Below are 18,616 nucleotides of genomic sequence, written 5' to 3' on the forward strand. Positions count from 1 at the left end.
CACTTGAGAAGAAAGTGTAATCTGCTGTTTTTGGATAGACTGTCCTATAAATATCAATTAAGTCCATGTTGTTTAATGTATCATTTAAAGCTCGTGTTTCCTTATTTATTTTCATTTTGGATGATCTGTCCATTGGCGATAGTGGTGTGTTAAAGTCCCCTACTATGATTGTGTTACTGTCAATTTCCCCTTTTATGGCTGTTAGCATTTGCCTTATGTATTATGGTGCTCCTATGTTGGGTGCATAAATATTTACAATTGTTATATCTTCCTCTTGGATTTATCCCTTGATCGTTATGTAGTGTTCTTCTTATCTCTTGTAATAGTCTTTATTTTAAAGTCTATATTGTCTGGTATGAGTATTGCTATTCCAGCTTTCTTCTGATTTCCATTTGCATGGAATATCTTTTTCCATCCCCTCACTTTCAGTCTGTATGTGTCCCTAGGCCTGAAGTGGGTCTCTTGTAGACAGCATATGTATGGGTCTTGTTTTTGTATCTATTCAGCCAGTCTATGTCTTTTGGTTGGAGCATTTATTCCATTTACATTTAAGGTAGCTATCGATATGAATGTTCCTATTACCATTTTCTTAATTGTTTTGGGCTTGTTATTGTAAGTCTTTTCCTTCTCTTGTGTGGTAGTTTGATTAAGATGTGTCTTGGCATGTTTCTCCTTGGATTTATCCTGTATGGGACGCTCTGCATTTCCTGGACTTTATCGACTATTTCCTTACCCATATTAGGGAAGTTTTCAACTATAATCTCTTCAAATATTTTCTCAGTCCCTTTTTTTTTTCTTCTTCTTCTGGGACCCCTGTAATTTGAATGTTGGTGCATTTAATGTTGTCCCAGAGGTCTCTGAGATTGTCCTCAACTCTTCATTCTTTTTTCTTTATTCTGCCCTGTGGTAGTCATTTCCACTATTTTATCTTCCAGGTCACTTATCCGTTCTTCTGCCTCAGTTATTTTGCTATTGATTCCTTCTAGAGAATTTTTAATTTCATTGATTGTGTTGTTCATCATTGTTTGTTTGCTCTTTAGTTCTTCTAGGTCCTTGTTAAACATTTCTTGTATTTTCTCCATTCTATTTCCAAGATTTTGGTTCATCTTTACTATCATTATTCTGATTTCTTTTTCTGGTAGACTGTTTATTTCCTCTTCATGTGTTTGATCTGGTGGGTTTTTACCTTGCTTCTTCATCTGCTGTGTGTTTTTCTGTCTTTTCGTTTTGCTTAACTTACTGTGTTTGTGGTCTCCTTTTTGCAGGCTGCAGGTTCGTAGTTCCTGTTGTTTTTGATGTCTGCCCCCAGTGGCTAAGGTTGGTTCAGTGGGTTGTGTAGGCTTCCTGGTGGAGGCGAGTGGTACCTGTGTTTTTGTGGATGTGGCTGGATCTTGTCTTTCTGGTGGGCAGGACCGCGTTCGTGGTGTTTTTTGGGGTGCCTGTGATCTTATTATGATTTTAGGTAGCCTCTCTGCTAATGGGTGGGGTTGTGTTCCTGTCTTGCTAGTTGTTTGGCATAGGGCATCCAGCACTGTAGCTTGCTGGTTGTTGAGTGGAGCTGGGTCTTAGCGCTGAGATGGAGATCTCTGGGAGAGCTTTCACTGTTTGATATTACGTGGAGCTGGGAAGTCTCTGGTGAACCAATGTCCTGAACTCGGTTCTCCCACCTCAGAGGCTCAGGCCTGACACCCGGCCAGAGCACCAAGACCCTGTCAGCCACATGGCTGTGCACGCCCCGCATCCTCCTCAGAACCCTAAGTTTCATCCCCTCCCAAAGATATCTGTGTCCTGTGAATACGTAAGGACACAGACATCTTTGGGAGGGGCCCCTGTTCTGCCTACAGCAGGGTCAGACCATTGAATACAGTGGTCAGCATGGAGCTGGGCCCCGTGTTGGTGGTCACTGAAGGCAGGGCCTGGGTATCGGGTTGTGGCTCGCCACCTGCAGAAGCAGCCATCCATCAGGACACCCTGAAATAGGCACGCCTTAAAAATCACATTTAGGCAGCAGTGTCTGGTTTGTCTTTCATTCGTGGTCCTGCATTTGCCCTTCACTCCATCTCTGGGAGAGGTGGTATCACTTCATTATTCATGGGGAAAATGAGGCTCAGGTGGGGTCGTGGTAGGATCCCATGGCTCTAGGTGGCAGGATCAGGATTCCAGCCGAAGCCCTTTGTCCAGAAATTCTCTTCCCTTCCCACAGAGCCTTTGTCAACACTGGTGACAGCAGGTTCTATGGCCCTAAATATATTGACCCTTTAGAGCCATCCGGATAAGTCCATGGTCCAGATTTGTACCCACTCCCTGCCCCAGCCTCTGAGACCGGAGAAAAGGCAGGACTTACACATAAAGCAAGGAAGAGAAAGAGAGACTGAGCTTAGCGTGGGTTTCGGGTGGACACATGCAATACTGAGGACACAGAAACTGGCTACATAATCCCTGAAGCAACTCAGGCCGCTGGGCTGCAGGGCCACTCGCTCCCCAGATCCTGTGTGCCTGGTCCTCCAGGCACTGGGGATGAAACAGCCCCCAAGTGTGGCAACACCCAGCCCTCCTGGAGCTCGCTGCTCTGTTGTTGGGGGAGACTGTCAGTGAGCTGCTAGCAAGGAGGAGAGGGAACAGTCACGTGGTGCTCGCACTGTTCTCAGCACCACATGTGAAATTAACCCACTCATTCCTCATAATAACCCTTTGAAGTCTGCACTGTTTTCGTCTCCATTTCGCAGGTGAGACAACCGAGGCACAGAGAGGCAAACAGCTTGCTCAAGGTCCCGCAAAGAGCGCGTGGCTTTGAACCCAGGCAGTCAAGTTCTGGAATCCATGCCTCTCACCACTGGGGTGTAAACAAAGGACGCAGGTGGTGGGAAAGCCAGGAGAAAAGGGAAGCAGGGATCAGGAGTCCCCTGCCCTGGGCTTCGTAGGCAGGAAGCTGCTCTGATAAGGTGGCATCTGAGCAGAGACGTGAAGGGAGCGAGGGAGAGAGCCTGGCACGGGGGAAAGAAGGCTCCAGAGAGGGGCAGCAGCGAGGGCAAGGCGAGGTGGGAGGGTGCCCGGCGCTTCCCAGGAACAAGGAGGAGGCCACGGGAGGCCGTTGAGGGACGGGCCTCCTGAGAGGCGTGCAGGGCCGGGGCTGAAGCTGTTGGTGTTAATGAGTGGGCAGCCTCTGGTACTTCACTGGGAAATCTACAGCCGTAAGACTCATTTTCTTCTCTGAATGTGGTGAGACAGGGGAGTCCAAGAAACTCAAATACGAGAGCAAAACTGCAGGTCCTCTTTCCACCCCTCAGGAAAATGAAAGTTGAAGAAAGTGGAAGACTCATCTGGATACCCCAACTTTTCCAGAAGGCTTTCTTCTGGTCCGCGTGCCAGTTGGGGTGGAAGGCTTCGCCGGCCCCTGTCGCTCCCTTTCTCAGCTGAATGTTTAGACGGGGGAGAGGGTGCCAGGAGAAGGACGGAGGGAGAGGGAACGCCTTCTGGCTCCTCCCCAGAGATGGGGAGATGGGGAGGAGCCCTGTGGCAGGCCGAATAAGGTTCCCCAAAGATGTCCACATCCTCATCCCCGGAACCTGTGACCTCGTTATCTTACATGGCAAAAGGGCCCAGCGTTGCCGAAGGCAGAGGCCATGAGCCAAAGAATGTGAGCAGCTTCTAGGCAAGGAAAAAGGCAAGATTCCAGAAGGAACAGAGCCCTGCCGACACCTTGACATGGGCCCAGTGAGACCTACTGCAAACTTCTGACCTCCAGAGCTGTAAGAGCATAAATCTGGGTTGTTTTAAGACACTACATTTGGGGTCATTTATTTCAACATCAAAAGGAAACTGGGGACTTCCCTGGTGGCACAGTGGTTAAGAATCCGCCTGCCAGGGCTTCCCTGGTGGCTCAGTGGTTGAGAATCCGCCTGCCGATGCAGGGGATGAGGGTTCGTGCCCCAGTCTGGGAAGATCTCACATGCCGCGGAGCGGCTGGGCCCGTGAGCCACGGCCGCTGAGCCTGCGCGTCCGGAGCCTGTGCTCCGCAACGCGAGAGGCCACAACAGTGACCCGTGTGCCAGAGCCCGTGCTCTGCAACAAGAGAAGCCACCGCAATGAGAAGCCCACGCACCACAACAAAGAGTAGCCCCAGCTCGCCGCAACTAGAGAAAGCCCGCATGCAACGAAGATCCAATACAGCCAAAAATTAATTAATTAATTAATTAATTAATTTAGGAAACTAATATAGACAGTAGAAGGTCTCCGGAACCAAGCACTCACCCCTGAGACCCTGCACATCCCTCCCTGGAAGCAGAACTTCATTTCTCAGCTCAGCTTTGGCATCCACTGGGCTATACAGCAGCCACGGTGAGTGCGATGGGCCTGACCAGGAGACCAGCCTCCCGCCATGCTGCGCCTTCGGCCCAGCTTCCATGAGGCCTGGTATGAGTTGGCAGCAGTGCTGGTGAGCTGGTTGAATTAAGATCTAGAATGGAGGTCAGCCCAAGGTCATAGCTGTGAAGACAATGGACATTCTGTAAGTAAACAAGTGGCCACAGACTCTAGGTAATGTACCTTTCAGAAGAGAGCAGCAGGCCAGGCTATCAGCTGATCTGGGCATCCTTCTTTCTTTAAGATTGGTTGTATGTACTGAAATTATGTGGTTTGAGTTTCCTGCTTTGAATTCTGGAACGGCATGTTTTTCAAACTTTACTTTCCACCTCTGAGTGTTTCTCATTAATCTTTTTTTTTTTTTTTTTGTCTGCTTCATCAGGTCTTTGTTGCTCTGCGCATGGGCTTTCTCTAGTCGCAGCGAGTGGGGGCTACTCTTTGTTGACCTCTGGGTGTTTCTCATTAATCTTTTTTTTTTTTTTTTTTTTGTCTGCTTCATCAGGTCTTTGTTGCTCTGCGCATGGGCTTTCTCTAGTCGCAGCGAGTGGGGGCTACTCTTTGTTGCACAGGCTTCTCATTGCGGTGGCTTCTCTTGTTGTGGAGCACGGGCTCTAGGCACGCAGGCTTCAGTAGTTGCAGCACACGGGCCCTACAGCTCGCGGGCTTCAGTAGTTGTGGCATACAGGCTTAGTTGCTCTGTGGCATGTGGGATCCTCCCGGACCAGGGCTTGAACCTGTGTCCCCTGCGTTGGCAGGCAGATTCTTAACCACTGCGCCTCCCGGGAAGCCCCCATTAATCTTTCAATCGCAGAGAAAGTCTTATCATTACCGTCTGTTTTCTTACTAGAGAAAAGGCTCCCGTGCGGGCAGCCTCTAGCCCAATCGTGTAAAGCACCTGCTTGGAGTTGTGTCTCCCAGGTCACCCCGAGAAGGGGGATTCAGATCTTGGTGGCAGTTCCCTGGGGAATGTGTTATTCTATCATTTGTAGTTCTCAAACTTCAGCGTGCATGAGAATCAGCTGGGAAGCTTGTTGAAAATGCAGAATTCCTGGTCTGGGGTGGGGCCTGGGAATCTGCATTTTAACTTCAGTGCTTGTGATGTTGGGGGGTCTTTGAGAAACACAGCGACTCTGATGAAACCCAGAAGACAAGTCCTCACCCTCCCAGGTGTCTGTGGGCTTTGCACGCCTGGTTTGGGGTGTGTTTCTGTGTGTGTGTGTGTGTGCACCCATGTTTGTGGAAGTTTACCAAACACTCCTTTGGTATAAGTCTGGGTCTAATGCATGTCAAGTGGTCATCAAGTTAATTTTCTCCACGGCCTTCTGCAGTCTACTGTTATTTATTCCTTATTCCTGACGAAGAAATGGAAGCCCGGGCTGTTAAGTTACCCACACTTACTTAATGTAAAACAGGCATTCTAATTCAGCCAGACCCCATACCCAGGACCTCTTCATAAGGACTGGAACCTGCAAGTGGAAAGGCAGCCCCAAGCCCCTCTTTATCCCACGGTCTGTGTCAGTGGTGCCGTCTTTAGTCAAAGGCTAAAGGAGTAGGGGAGAATGGGTAATACCAAAAACCGAGGCGAATGGGAAGGAAATCCAAAAGAGGGGATATATGTATATGTATGGCTGATTCCTTTTGCTGTACAGTAGAAACTAACACAACACTGTAAAGCAACTATACTCCAATAACAATTAGTTAAAAAAAAAAAACCAATGCGTAGGAATGGTCTGGTAGAGTGCACTGGAATATTTTTGTAATTGATTTTTCTCCTCTTGACCCTCCCTTTCTCTCCCGCCTCTCCCCGCTTCTCTTATTCTCTGTCCCTGTCAAGACACCCTCTTCCAGCTGCCTGCTCCTCGGAACCTGAAGGTTCACCTGTACAACGCCCAGCAGGCTCTGAGCTGGGATTCCGTGTCCCTGAACAACGACACAAGGCCGGTGGTCTACCAGGTGCAGTATAAATAGTAAGCGACATTTCTGTTGGCATTCTTACTGGGAGCTGGGGTTGGGAGGTTGTTACGGAGCCTGAGGCCAGCTGCTTGTTCTTGCCTCTTGGCAGGACTGTAAGCAAATCCATGGGAAGCAGATAGTTCTCTTGTACTTTTTACATCTCCGAGGACAGAGATTTCACAACACCCCCATGCATCTGAAGGCTGAAAGGACGCTGGCCATCAGAGAACTCAGCTGTCTAACCACATGGCTGCTTAGTTTGGTGGAAGTTGATTCATCGGTTTCAAGAGAAGATGTATAAAAAGCCTTCCTGTCTTGAAAAAAGGGCAAGAGGCATCTTTTGGTCTTCATCTTTTTCAGGTGTCAAAATCTGGTTTATTTAGGCTTGTGGGCCAAATTTGGTCTAGTAAGGAATTTCTTCATCTAATGAACTATGAATTCTCAGTTTCTAAACTGGTGTTCCATGTTGCATTTTATTCCGGCCCCTCATTCTGTCTCTCACCTTCTTTTCAAGCTTTTTTACAGTTTGCCATCACTTGATTTTCAGTATAGACACATAGGGGAAGAAGAAAAGCAAAATCCAAGTCCTTTTTACCGTGTTAAATGAATTAAGTGAAGACTAAGTTTAAATTGCTGTGGGAATTCCCTTGCGGTCCAGTGGTTAGGACTCTGCTCTTCCAATGCACAGGGCGTGAGTTCAATCCCTGGTCGGGGAACAAAGATCCTGCATGCCACACGGTGCGCAAAAAAAAAGAAAAATTATCGGCTAAGTCATTTTTAGATTACTAAATTAGCAAAATTTTAAAAAATAGGAATGCTCAGTGCTTTTGAGAATGTGGCCGGTGGATACAGTGCTGGATCAGGATCAATTATGAGCACAGCCCCCTTAGAAAATAATTCTACTATTCACTTAGAGTCGTAGGGATGTCCATGTTACTTTTATCCCAGGCAGGCAATACGACCCCCCCATCAGGAAAAAAATCAGACTTATATTCATGAAGATATACTGATACATTGAAGTGTCTATTCATGTCCATTAGCAGGAAGGTGGCAAACTGTGTCAAGTTAACTTATGGATGAACCCTTAGGTGACCCGTAAAAAGGGTAGCTATGTGTCACATGACAGCAGGTACAACTGTATGCGATTTGGAATGAGTCTGTGGTCAAGAACAGGTAGGCAATGTAGAAAAATTACAGATGGTTAATTTGTTAGAGGAGTAGTTTCCAGATGACTTCGTTTTCATCGTTAACTGTCCATTGTAACAATACTTGCTTAACAAAAATAAATTCTGAACTGGGATTTGAGTACTATCTCTGGATCGCATTTATCTATTTCTTAAGTAATTATAAATTACGAACATGATCATCTGTAATAAAAGGACCAGTCCATGAGGACCGGCTACATGATTTGCGGGGCCCGGTGCAAAATGAAAATGTAGGGCCCCTTGTGCAAAAACTATTGGGAATTTCAGGATGGTAAAGCAGAGCTTCAAACCAGGTGCCCTCCTAGGAGTACAGCTTTGTGCCACTGCACAGGTCGCATGCCCGTGAAGCTGGCCCTGCTCGGCATTGAGTAAATATGGTATCCTAGAGCCATACAAGAAGATTTCAGTAAGAGGAAGTCACAGCTGATCTGTTGACTAGCATTCCTTAGCCTTGACTGGGGAAGTACATTTGTGGGTTGACAGAGCGCCTCTAAATATTAGAAGTATTTGTTAAAGCCTTTGACAGTTTCACGTCACAGACCAACCTGTTTCACTGTGTTTTCTATTCGGAAAGCATTTTGTAGATATTTTATCAGGTCACAGATTGGTTTTGGTAAAAGAAACAAAGAGATGTGTTGAATGTGAATGTCCCTATTTGGAAGAGCTGAGAGGGTCACTGGAAACTCAAACAGAAGCTAATTTTGTTTTCTTTTCCAATTACAGATTTGATCATGGAAGAGGGCCTTTGCTTTTTTTGTTGGTTTGTTTCTAGATATTTTCACATGTTTAGGACATTTTAGTTACATTAAATAATTTAATTTTGAGGCTCGTTCGACTTAAAAGTTTCCATTCTGTTTCTCTCCAGTAAAACATCACTATAATTATAAATAAACGTGCCTCTGTTGTTTGACAGTCACAGTAGCAAAGCCGAAATTACATAGAGCACTTTGTGGGAAATATTTAAGTTTAAATCCGAAGTTGCAGATCATGTGGCCTAAAGTCTGTGTTTGGTCCACGGTGTTTAATTTTTTTTTTTTCCAGTTAGTGCCAACATTTAAACATCTGGAGATTTCACTTAAAAAGAAAAAAGAACCGAATTTCTGTTTTTTCTTGAAAATAAAGACAGGCAGACAGCAGGGCCCTTTCTAGGTCACACCCCACTTGCCCAGTCTTCCCAATGCATTTTTAAAATTTCATTGTTTTATAATTTTAATAGCAATACATTTTCTTTATAGAAAATGTGGAAAACCCAGAAAAGTAAAAAGAATAAAATTAAAACAACCTGCTGTTCAAGAAAAATCACTGTTCTCATTTTAGTGTATTTCTCTCTAGACATTTTTTTCTAAATACATGCAGTTGTTTGCAAATGTGCCAGCATGTGCGTAAGACTGAAACAAAACTGGGGTTACACTTCTGGGTCCTGTTTCCTTTTTTTTTTTTTTTTTTCCTTTTAACTTAATGTAGTTAAGCATGTAGCCACTTTTTTCATACAGTTATTTCTGTGTGAACATTTTTATTCTATGTTCTATGTTATACGATGTATCACTCAGGATTTTTTTAACTTTTCCTCACTCACGAGTGGTATAAATAGTTGACAGTTTGTGACTGTTATAAGTAATGTCCTCAAACATAAATTGTGTCTGATTGTTTTCTTACATTTCTGGAAGATGACTTGCTGGGTTCAAAGGGAAAAAACGTCATCATTTTTGGAAGTGAGGTAGCAGAGGCTGGACAGTGAAATCATTAGGTGCCCAGGTGTTTAACAGACATTTAGATGGTGCTTACTAGGCACCAGGCCCTGATGCAGGCACTTTCCTGGTGTCCACTGTTTCAACTGTCAGGACAGCCCTGAGAGTCAGATGCTGTAGTTCATCCCATCTTATAGATAAGAAGACTGAGGAACAGAGAAGTGAAGTAACTGGGATTTGAACCCAGGTAATCAGGCCCCAGAGTCCTTGCGTTTAATCATTATGCTGTTCTCCCTCTCATGATGAGGTTGCTTTCAAAATTAGGTAAAAGGGACAGACGCCATCCACATTGCCAGGAGCCAGGACTACTTGCTGGGTAAGGCTCAGACGGGCTGATTCAACATAAGCCTGGGCAAGAGGGTGGGAGTCCAGACATGGGGCAGTGCCACGCTCGTGAGACTATGTCCGTTTCATTATCCATTTAAATGGGGCCCACGACACCTTATTTTTACCCTTTGCAATTAGATGGGGAGGCCACATTCCAGAACTCCACTTCCCCCCACACAAACTGCTGACCTTCATGTGTCAGCTGTCATTTAAATTTGGATGGCTTGTGCCCTTTTAAACCCCTTTTTTGAGAAACACTTTTAAAAAGTAGTTCTGAAATTCAACGGATTTCTGTGTATTTATTTTGTAACCTGCAACTTTACCAAATTCATTGATGAGCTCTAGTAGTTTTCTGGTAGCATCTTTAGGATTTTCTATGTATAGTATCATGTCATCTGCAAACAGTGACAGTTTAACTTCTTTTCGAATTTGGATTCCTTTTCTTTCTTTCTCTTCTCTGATTGGCTAGGACTTCCAAAACTATGTTGAATAAAAGTGGCGAGAGTGGACCTCCTTGTCTTGTTCCTGATCTTAGAGGAAATGCTTTCAGCTTTTCACCCTTGAGTCTGATGTTAGTTGTGGGTTTGTCATATATGGCCTTTATTATGTTGAGGTAGGTTCCCTCTATGTCCACTTTCTGGAGCGTTTTTATCATAAATCGGTGTTGAATTTTCTCAAAAGCTTTTTCTACATCTGTTGAAATGATCATATGGTTTTTATTCTTCAATTTGTTGATATGGTGTATCACACTGATTGATTTGTGGATATTGAAAAACCCTTGCATCCCTGGGATAAATCCGAAAGGGGCAAACTTGGAGGTGAGGGGAGGAGATGGAACATGGGTGGTCGGTTCCCTGGCAAATCAGGGAGAGGGCCTTTTGCCCCAGTTCAACGGCTGGGATTGGCAGGGAGAAGGTTATAGTACCTTTAAGTATCTGTATAACTTAAAAAAAATCACTTACCCCCTTGTGAAGCACACCACCCCCCGTCTGAGGGGGGGGCGCCTGTGGTTTGTGGTCCCTTTCCCCATTAGGGCCTGTGACCCCAGGGCGTGGCGGTATGTGAGTATGGTGGGCATCTTCTGTGGAATCCCTGGCCACACATCCTGATGTGGCTTTCATCTGGTCACCCGCCACATTAGCAGAAGATACGTCTCCAGGCAGGGTCACAGGTACACTTAGAAGCACATGTGTTGTGTGAGAGCTGGTGGCCGTGACCCCCCAGCCTCATCTCTCCTGTCTCCCCTGGCCTTACTTTCCAGGCCAGAGTTGCTGTCCAGGGCATAGCCTGTCCCTAGAGGGGACACTGCCTGCTGCCGCACTACTGAGGCTTCTAGGGCTACCTCCCTGCCTTTTCTCAAGTCAGTCACCTAAGGACAGAGCTCAGAGTCAGCGAGTAGAATCCCATGTGGGCAGGTGGCATTGGGACTCTGGGGAATGCATTCTCACTTACAAGGATGCATGGCCTTACACTTGGCAAAGTTTTCACGTGGCCAAGACTCTCTTTAAATGGGCAGCTATGGGGGGAAAACAAACTCTACACCAGCAGGAAGTATGGGTATGGTTTGTATGAACACAGTATCATTCCTCAGACGTAGGCTACAGAGGCTGAGTTTGAAGCATTAAAATCAACTGTAGAACAAAACGGCAGAAAATGTTTGCAAATCATATATCTGATAAGGGACTTGTATCCAGAATTTATAAAGAACTCTTACAACTCAAAATTAAAAGGCAAATAACCCAATTAAAATATAGACAAAGGATTTGAGTAGACAGTTCTCCAAAGAAGATATGCAAATAGCCAATAAGCACATGAAAAGATACTCAACATCATTAGTCACCAGGGAAAATACAGCCACTTGGATGGCTACAATAAAAAAGGCATGGGCTTCCCTGGTGCTGCTATGGTTAAGAATCTGCCTGCCAATGCAGGGGACACGGGTTCGAGCCCTGGTCCGGGAAGATCCCACATGCCACGGAGCAACTAAGCCCGTGCGCCACAACTACTGAGCCTGCGCTCTAGAGCCCGCGAGCCACAACTACTGAGCCTGTGTACCACAACTACTGAAGCCCACGCACCTAGAGCCCTTGCTCCACAACAAGAGAAGCCACTGCAATGAGAAGCCCGCGCGCCGCAACGAAGAGTAGCCCCTGCTCGCCGCAACTAGAGAAAGTCCGCGCGCAGCAATGAAGACCCAATGCAGCCAAAAATAAATAAAATAAATAAATTTATGTAAAAAATAAAAAAGGCATAATAACAAGTGTTGGTGAGGATAAGGAGAAATTGGAACCCTCATACATTGTGGGTGGGAATGTAAAATGGTGCAGCTACTTTGGAAATCAGTTAAAAATAGAGTTACCACATGACCCGGCAAGTCCACTCCTAGGTATACACCCCACAGAACTGAACATAAGTTCACAAAGAAATTTACATGTGAATAGTCTTAGCATTATTCACAACAGCCAAAAAGTGGAGACAACCCACATCCCCATCAGCAGATCAGTGGATAAACTAAACGTGGTATGTACATACAATGGGACATTATTTGGTCATAAGAAGGGATGAAGTACTGATACATGCTACAACATGTATCACGCTTGAAAACATACTAAGTAAAACAGGCTAAGTGAAGGGCACTAGTCACAAAAGACCACATAGTTTATGATTGTATTTCTATGAAACGTCCAGAACAGGCAAATCCATAGAGATAGAAAGTAGATCAATGGTACCCTAGGGCTTGGGGGGGTGGAGGAAATGGAGAGTGATTGCTATAGGTGCAGGGGTTTTTAGGGGATGAGGAACATGTTCTGAAATGGATTGTGGTGAGGCTGCACAACCGTGTGAATTTACTGAAATCCATTCAATTGTACACTTTAAGTGGGGGTAGTGTATGGTATGTGAGCTATGTCTCAATCGAAAACATCGAATTAAAAACTCCTCTCTGGGGAAACCGTTATATGTGAGCAAAGAGAGCCTTGTGCAAAGTAAACTCCTTCTTCCCTTTGCAGCAGCACTAGTAGTACCTGGTATGACGTCAACACGAAAGACAGCAGGGTGGATTGTACGAACCTCACCAGGACAGAGTGTAACTTTACCGCAAACAGCCTCTCGGAGGGTTTCCCACGGCATTTCAACATCTCTTTACGCCTCCGAGCTAAGCTGGGGGATCTCGTCTCTGCCTGGGTAAAGGCGCCTTGGTTCGAACACTATCGGAATGGTAAGACGACTTGGGTACACACTTCCATTAACGTTTGCAGGTTTTCTTCACTTTCCTCTTCGCTGAGCGGTACTGACTCCACGCCCCTCCGTCCTGCCTCTCACCCTAAATAACCAGCACCCAGGTGGGTATGATGGTCAAACCCGAGTGCTGACCGCGGAAGCTGGGGCTAGGGGAGGGTGATTTGCTAGACCTGGGAGTTGTCAAACCGCAGCCTGCAGGTCAAATCCCGCCCGCCAACCGGTTTTTGTCAAGTTTTATTGGAAAGAAAATGTGTTATATATGTTCAATGGAATGCTACTCAGCCGTAAAAAAGAATGAAATAATGCCATTTGCAGCCACATGGTTGGACCTAGAGATTGTCATATAAGTGAAGTAAGTCAGAGGAAGAAATATTGTATGCTATCACTTACATGGGGAATCTAAAAAAATGATACAAATGAACTTATTTACAAAACAGAAACAGACTCACAGACATAGAAAACAAACTTATGGTTACCCAAGTGGAAAGGGGGGGAGGGATAAATTTGGAGTATGGGATTAAGATGTACACACTACTACATATAAAATAGATAAACAACAAGGACCTACTGTATAGCACAGGGAACTTGTAATAACCCATAACGGAAAAGAATCTGAAAAAGAATACATGTATAACTGAATCACTTTGCTGTACATCTGAAACTAACACAATATTGTAAATCAACTATACTTCAATTAAAAAAAAAAGTTTTATCGGAATGCAGTTTCCCCGTCTTTTCATATACTGTCTGTGGCTGCTTCCAAGCTGCAGCAGGCGAGCTGAGTAGCCGCAACAGGGGCTGCGTGACCAGTCAGAGCCTAAATTCACTCTGGTGCTTCACTGAGAAAGTTTGCTAACCTCTGTGCTGGAGCGAATACTAGCATATTGGCTTCACTGATCACTGTTACATGGCACAACTTCTTTCATGTTCAGGAAACATTTTAGTTTAGCCTTGAACTGTACCTGGCACATAGCGGAAAGTATCTGTGGAATGACTGAATGAACAGATACGCTCCCAGATATTGGAAGGGAGCATGAGAGTTGTCAGACACTAGTTTATAGATGTGTTCCTTCAATGATTCATTTTTCACAAGGTCAGCCGTGCCTAACATTTCTCCGGTGTCTGTGCAAACACAAAGTATGGAGCTTCTTGGGATCCTGATTCAAACTAAACAGAGGTATAAGACGATTGAGGAAATGTGATCACTGTCTAGATCTTTGATGATTTATTAAGCAATTGTTGCTAATATACTTTAGGTGTTGTAATGGTATTTTGTTATGTTTCTTTTCAAAAGGCAGGGAGTCTGGGGCTTCCCTGGTGGCGCAGTGGTTGAGAGTCCGCCTGCCGATGCAGGGGACGCGGGTTCGTGCCCCGGTCCGGGAAGATCCCACATGCCGCGGAGCGGCTGGGCTCGCGAGCCATGGCCGCTGAGCCTGCGCGTCCGGAGCCTGTGCTCTGCAACGGGAGAGGCCACAATAGTGAGAGGCCCACATACCGCAAAAAAAAAAAAAAAAAAAAAAAAAAAAAAGATACATACTGAAGTATTTACAGATGCAATGATGTAATGTCTGATATTCCTTCAAAATAATCCAGAGTGGAAGGGGCAAGGTGGTCCTTACAAGGTGGATGGGCACAGGAGAAACAAAACTGGTCAGGACTTGACGGTTGCTTTAAAGTTGGGTGATGAGTACATGAGCTTTGTTTACAGCCTTCTCTCTACTTTCTATATGTTTGAAATTTTCTGTAATAGAAGCTAAGAAAGGGACTTTCCTGGTGGTGCAGTGGTTAAGACTCCACACTCCCAGTGCAGGGGGCCCGGGTTTGATCCCTGGTCAGGGATCTAGATCCTACATGCATGCCGCAACTAAGAGTTCACATACCGCAACTAAGACCCAGCACAACCAGATAAATAAATAAATAAATATATATTTTTTTTAAAATTATTTTTTTAAAAAAAGGTTTTTGCTAGCAATTTGAGGATGGTACGAGAAGACAGTGCAGTCCCTGCTGGCTGGTCTTCTGTGGACAAGTTATTTGTCCTTGAGTGGAGAACCATCACACATCTGAGCTATCAAGCGTTAACCTAAGTGGGAATTAGTGGAGAAAAAGGTAATGGTGGTTCAGAAGCAGGACCTGTCATGAAGTCGCTGGTCTAGTGTCAACCAGCTGCTGCTCTCTGTCCTCCCGGCCGGAGTTGGGCAGCCATGTCCTCGGTTAGTTACTGGTGGGGTGTCACTGGTAAACTCTAAGCCAGTGGTGTTCTCAGAGCCCATCGCTGCTTTCAGCACTTGCGGTCGAGTCAGGATGGTAACTGACTTGAAGCTGCTTTAGCGAGCGTAGAGGGACGAGACGGTGCCCGAAGGGGCCAGGCTTCGGCATCCCGTAGGCTTGGGTTCAATTCCCAGCGCTGCCACTTACCGGCTGTTACTCTGGGCAAGTAATGTCCCTCTGGGCTTCAGTTTCCCCCTCCGGGAAATGGGGATGGCCTTCTGTGGTTGTTACGTAGATCTGTGTGGACACGGATATAAAGTCCGTGTTGCCGGCTTTGGAGTGATCGCTCAGTCTGTAGACACTGCTATCAGTAACGACCCCATAGATCCACTGAGCCCTCCTTCAGGGCCCAGAGAAAAGGCAGACTGGCCGCCTTCGAGAGACAGACTCATGACGTTGGTATCAGACTCTCCGCCTGGCACGCCCTTCCGAAAGGCAGGTCTTTCGGGCGCTGACCTTTCAGCGGTTAAGGGATTAGGCATCCAGGCTCCCATGCCCGCTCCGGTGGGTAAGTCACAGAAAAGTCTAGAGAAGCTGCTCAGCGGGGGCCTGGGCCTGCAGGTCCGCATGGTGCTCCATGCTCCAGCCACTTTGCTTTCAAAAGCGTAGCTTGAAGACGTGCGTGCCAGCATCCGTGAGCGGGTTTAATGAGAGCTTTTTGTTACACACAGCGAATCCACTAACATCGCTGTGGCCTGAGGTGGGCCAGGCCCGACCCTGTATCTGTCTGGACTTAGTTCCTCCACCAGAACAAAGGAGATCAGAGGACATGGGTGCAAACCCTGCAGGGACCAGTTACTTTTACACAGAGAGAAAGGTGCCCAGAACACAGGCCTAACCCTCCCCAACTTGGGAGAACCCAGGGCGGAGCGTGGAAGCGAGAGAGCAGTCCAGCCCCACTTTGGTGAACGCAGAACTGTTCACCGTGATATGATCGTCTGTGCGTGTAGAAGGTGCAGAAACAGGCCTCTTCGAACTTGGAGGACACAACCTGTACTTTGATCTGAGTTCCTCTGGTTAATTATGCAATTTAAATGCTCACCTGATAAATGCTGTAATCTTCCTTCTAAGAGCATATTATGAGCCATAGTCCTTGGCTGTCCTGTGACTTATATGAAAAGCCTTAACAAATAGACGTATGATGGTAATATTTCTCAGTTATTATATTTAAGCATTGTATTAGAAAAAGCGAGAAGATAAACGTATTTAAAAGTTTGTAAACACCACTTTTGGTGGGCTAACAAAATCTTTTCCCTCTCTGCATGAAAATTTGACCTTTGGTTAACCTTCCAGCTCTCTGGAAACCTGATAAAGGTGGCACATGAACCACGTTATTTTTTTTTCTTTTTCTCTTTTTATTGGGGTGTAGTTGTTTTACAATGTTGTGTTAGTTTCTACTATACATGAAGTGAATTAGAGATCCCCATGCTATACAGCAGGTTCTTATTAGTTATCTATTTTATACATATTAGTGTATATACGTCAATCCCAATCTCCCAATTCATCACACCACCACCCTGCCACTTTCCCCCTTGGTGTCCATCCGTTTGTTCTCTACATCTGTATTTCTGCCTTGCAAACCAATTCATCTGTACCATTTTTCTAGATTCCACATATATGCGTTAATATACGATATTTGTTTTTCTCTTTCTGACTTACTAGCATTGCTTATGGTCAGAAGGACCTCTGGTTGGTAAATAGCACTCCAACCAGGCCAGTCTTAACCACCTGGTAGGAAACCGTATCTGGGGCATTGCTGAGTGAAGGGGTTCTTGGAACTGGGCGTGTCCCTTGTGGGGACTCTGGAAACTCTTCCTGTGGAATTGTGATGAGAGACACCGGCTCTTGTGGTTGAGCCATGGAGCGCCCTGTACCTGCCCGATGTGGGTGTCAGATCCTTGCACCTGAGCTGGCTCCTGCGGGGGGGCAGGCGCGGCCACGTGGACAACTCTGAGGACCCCTCCTTCCACCGACGGCCAGAAACCCCTGGTGCCACTCTGTAGCTCCACTGGGCTTCCTGCCCTGTAGCCTTCCAAGTAAATCTGGTGCCCAGAACAGCCTCTGGTAGTCTGAATGCAATCTCATTGCATATATAAATATATGCATGTGTGTATCATACTAAATATAATTACATGTACAATATACATATTCTGTATATATATGTGATGTACACGTGTATGTATATATATGTATCTACGTATATACATAGACTGATTGACTGATTTCGTTTGTAATTCTATTTCAGCCACCATCGGGCCTCCAGAAGACATCTGGGTGACCCCAGAAGAAGGCTCCCTTATCATCAGCTTTTCTTCTCCCTTTGATGTCCCTGCCTCTGTGGCCTTTTTTTCGTATTATGTCTACTACTGGGAAAAGGCAGGAATCAAACAGGCAAGAGCATTTTTCTTCTTTGTTTTTGATTTTTCATTTCTTTGGAGTTTCTGGATAGCAAGAGAAAGGCTACTTTAAAATGGCCAAGGACACCAGGGTATCCCAGCATCCCCTTAGAGGCTGAGCCTTAACGGTTTTGATCCTCCTCTTCAGGACCTCTGCCTCTACTCACTGTGCTGCGACTCCCCTCCCACCAGACCCATCTGCAGGGGCCTCTCTGCCTGGTATCCCATGGTCCCCATGGTCCGGGTCTAGACTCAGCCGGTGCCCAGGGTGCCTTTGCCACACTCCGGAGTTTGGGGAGCTTCTCTGGGCCTGTTTCTACAGCAATGAATTTACTACTGCAGTCTGCAAGGTTTAACTATATGAATTCTCTGGTTTGAATGGTTTGCAAAGAGGGCAATGTGAATAGGTGAAAAGTCTACTGGAAGGAGAGAGAGTGTTCTAGGGAGAAGGGCCGGTAGGTTTGAAAAGGCTCGGCACATTTGGGGAACTGCACGTGCTCGGATTCTTTAGAAATGCAGGCCACGTGAGGGGCTGGGGCAGGGTAAGGTTGACAAAGGTGGGTCAGACCAAAAGGGGTCTGGTCAGCCCTGGGTAGCACAAGAAAAAACTGATGGCCCTTAATCATCTCCAGTATCTGATTATCCAAGCTACATTTTTTTTCCTCTATTTTTTGGCCACGCCGCGTGGCATGCGGAATCTTAGTTCCCCAACCAGGGATCAGACCCACACCCCCTGCAGTGGAAGCGTGGAGTCGTAACCACTGGACTGCCGGGGAAGTCCCTCCAAGCTACTTTTAATGATGTTTTACTACCTGTGTAAACTTCGTGATTTCCTAAGTTCAACATTATTATAATTTTTTATAAGAATAAGAGCTTGGGCTTCCCTGGTGGCGCAGTGGTTGAGAGTCCGCCTGCCGATGCAGGGGCAGGGGACACGGGTTCGTGCCCCGGTCCGGGAAAATCCCACATGCCGCGGAGCGCCTGGGCCCGTGAGCCATGGCCGCTGAGCCTGCGCGTCCGGAGCCTGTGCTCCGCAACGGGAGAGGCCACAACAGTGAGAGGACCGCGTACCGCAAAAAAAAAAAAAAAAAGAATAAGAGCTTATGTTTATCCA

General features: G+C 46.1%; 1 protein-coding gene across 2 annotated transcripts in view; it reads left to right on the forward strand.

Moving 5' to 3' along the window:
• The window catches only part of IFNGR2 (interferon gamma receptor 2), a 40,937-nt gene that overhangs the window by 15,036 nt on the left and 7,285 nt on the right, over positions 1-18,616 (forward strand). The window contains exons 1-6 of one of the 2 annotated variants that reach the window (XM_028492618.2): positions 4,417-4,507; positions 6,197-6,315; positions 9,533-9,584; positions 10,065-10,208; positions 12,604-12,812; positions 17,352-17,497. In XM_028492618.2, the coding sequence (XP_028348419.2) occupies positions 4,497-4,507; positions 6,197-6,315; positions 9,533-9,584; positions 10,065-10,208; positions 12,604-12,812; positions 17,352-17,497 (681 nt within the window). In that variant the 5' untranslated portion in view covers positions 4,417-4,496. Of the gene's footprint in view, positions 1-4,416; positions 4,508-6,196; positions 6,330-9,532; positions 9,585-10,064; positions 10,209-12,603; positions 12,813-17,351; positions 17,498-18,616 lie in introns of those variants that run through there. The other variant, XM_024120290.3, reaches the window with a different exon arrangement.

Source organism: Physeter macrocephalus, chromosome 8, assembly GCF_002837175.3.
Source record: "Physeter macrocephalus isolate SW-GA chromosome 8, ASM283717v5, whole genome shotgun sequence".
Classification (NCBI taxonomy): domain Eukaryota; kingdom Metazoa; phylum Chordata; class Mammalia; order Artiodactyla; family Physeteridae; genus Physeter; species Physeter macrocephalus.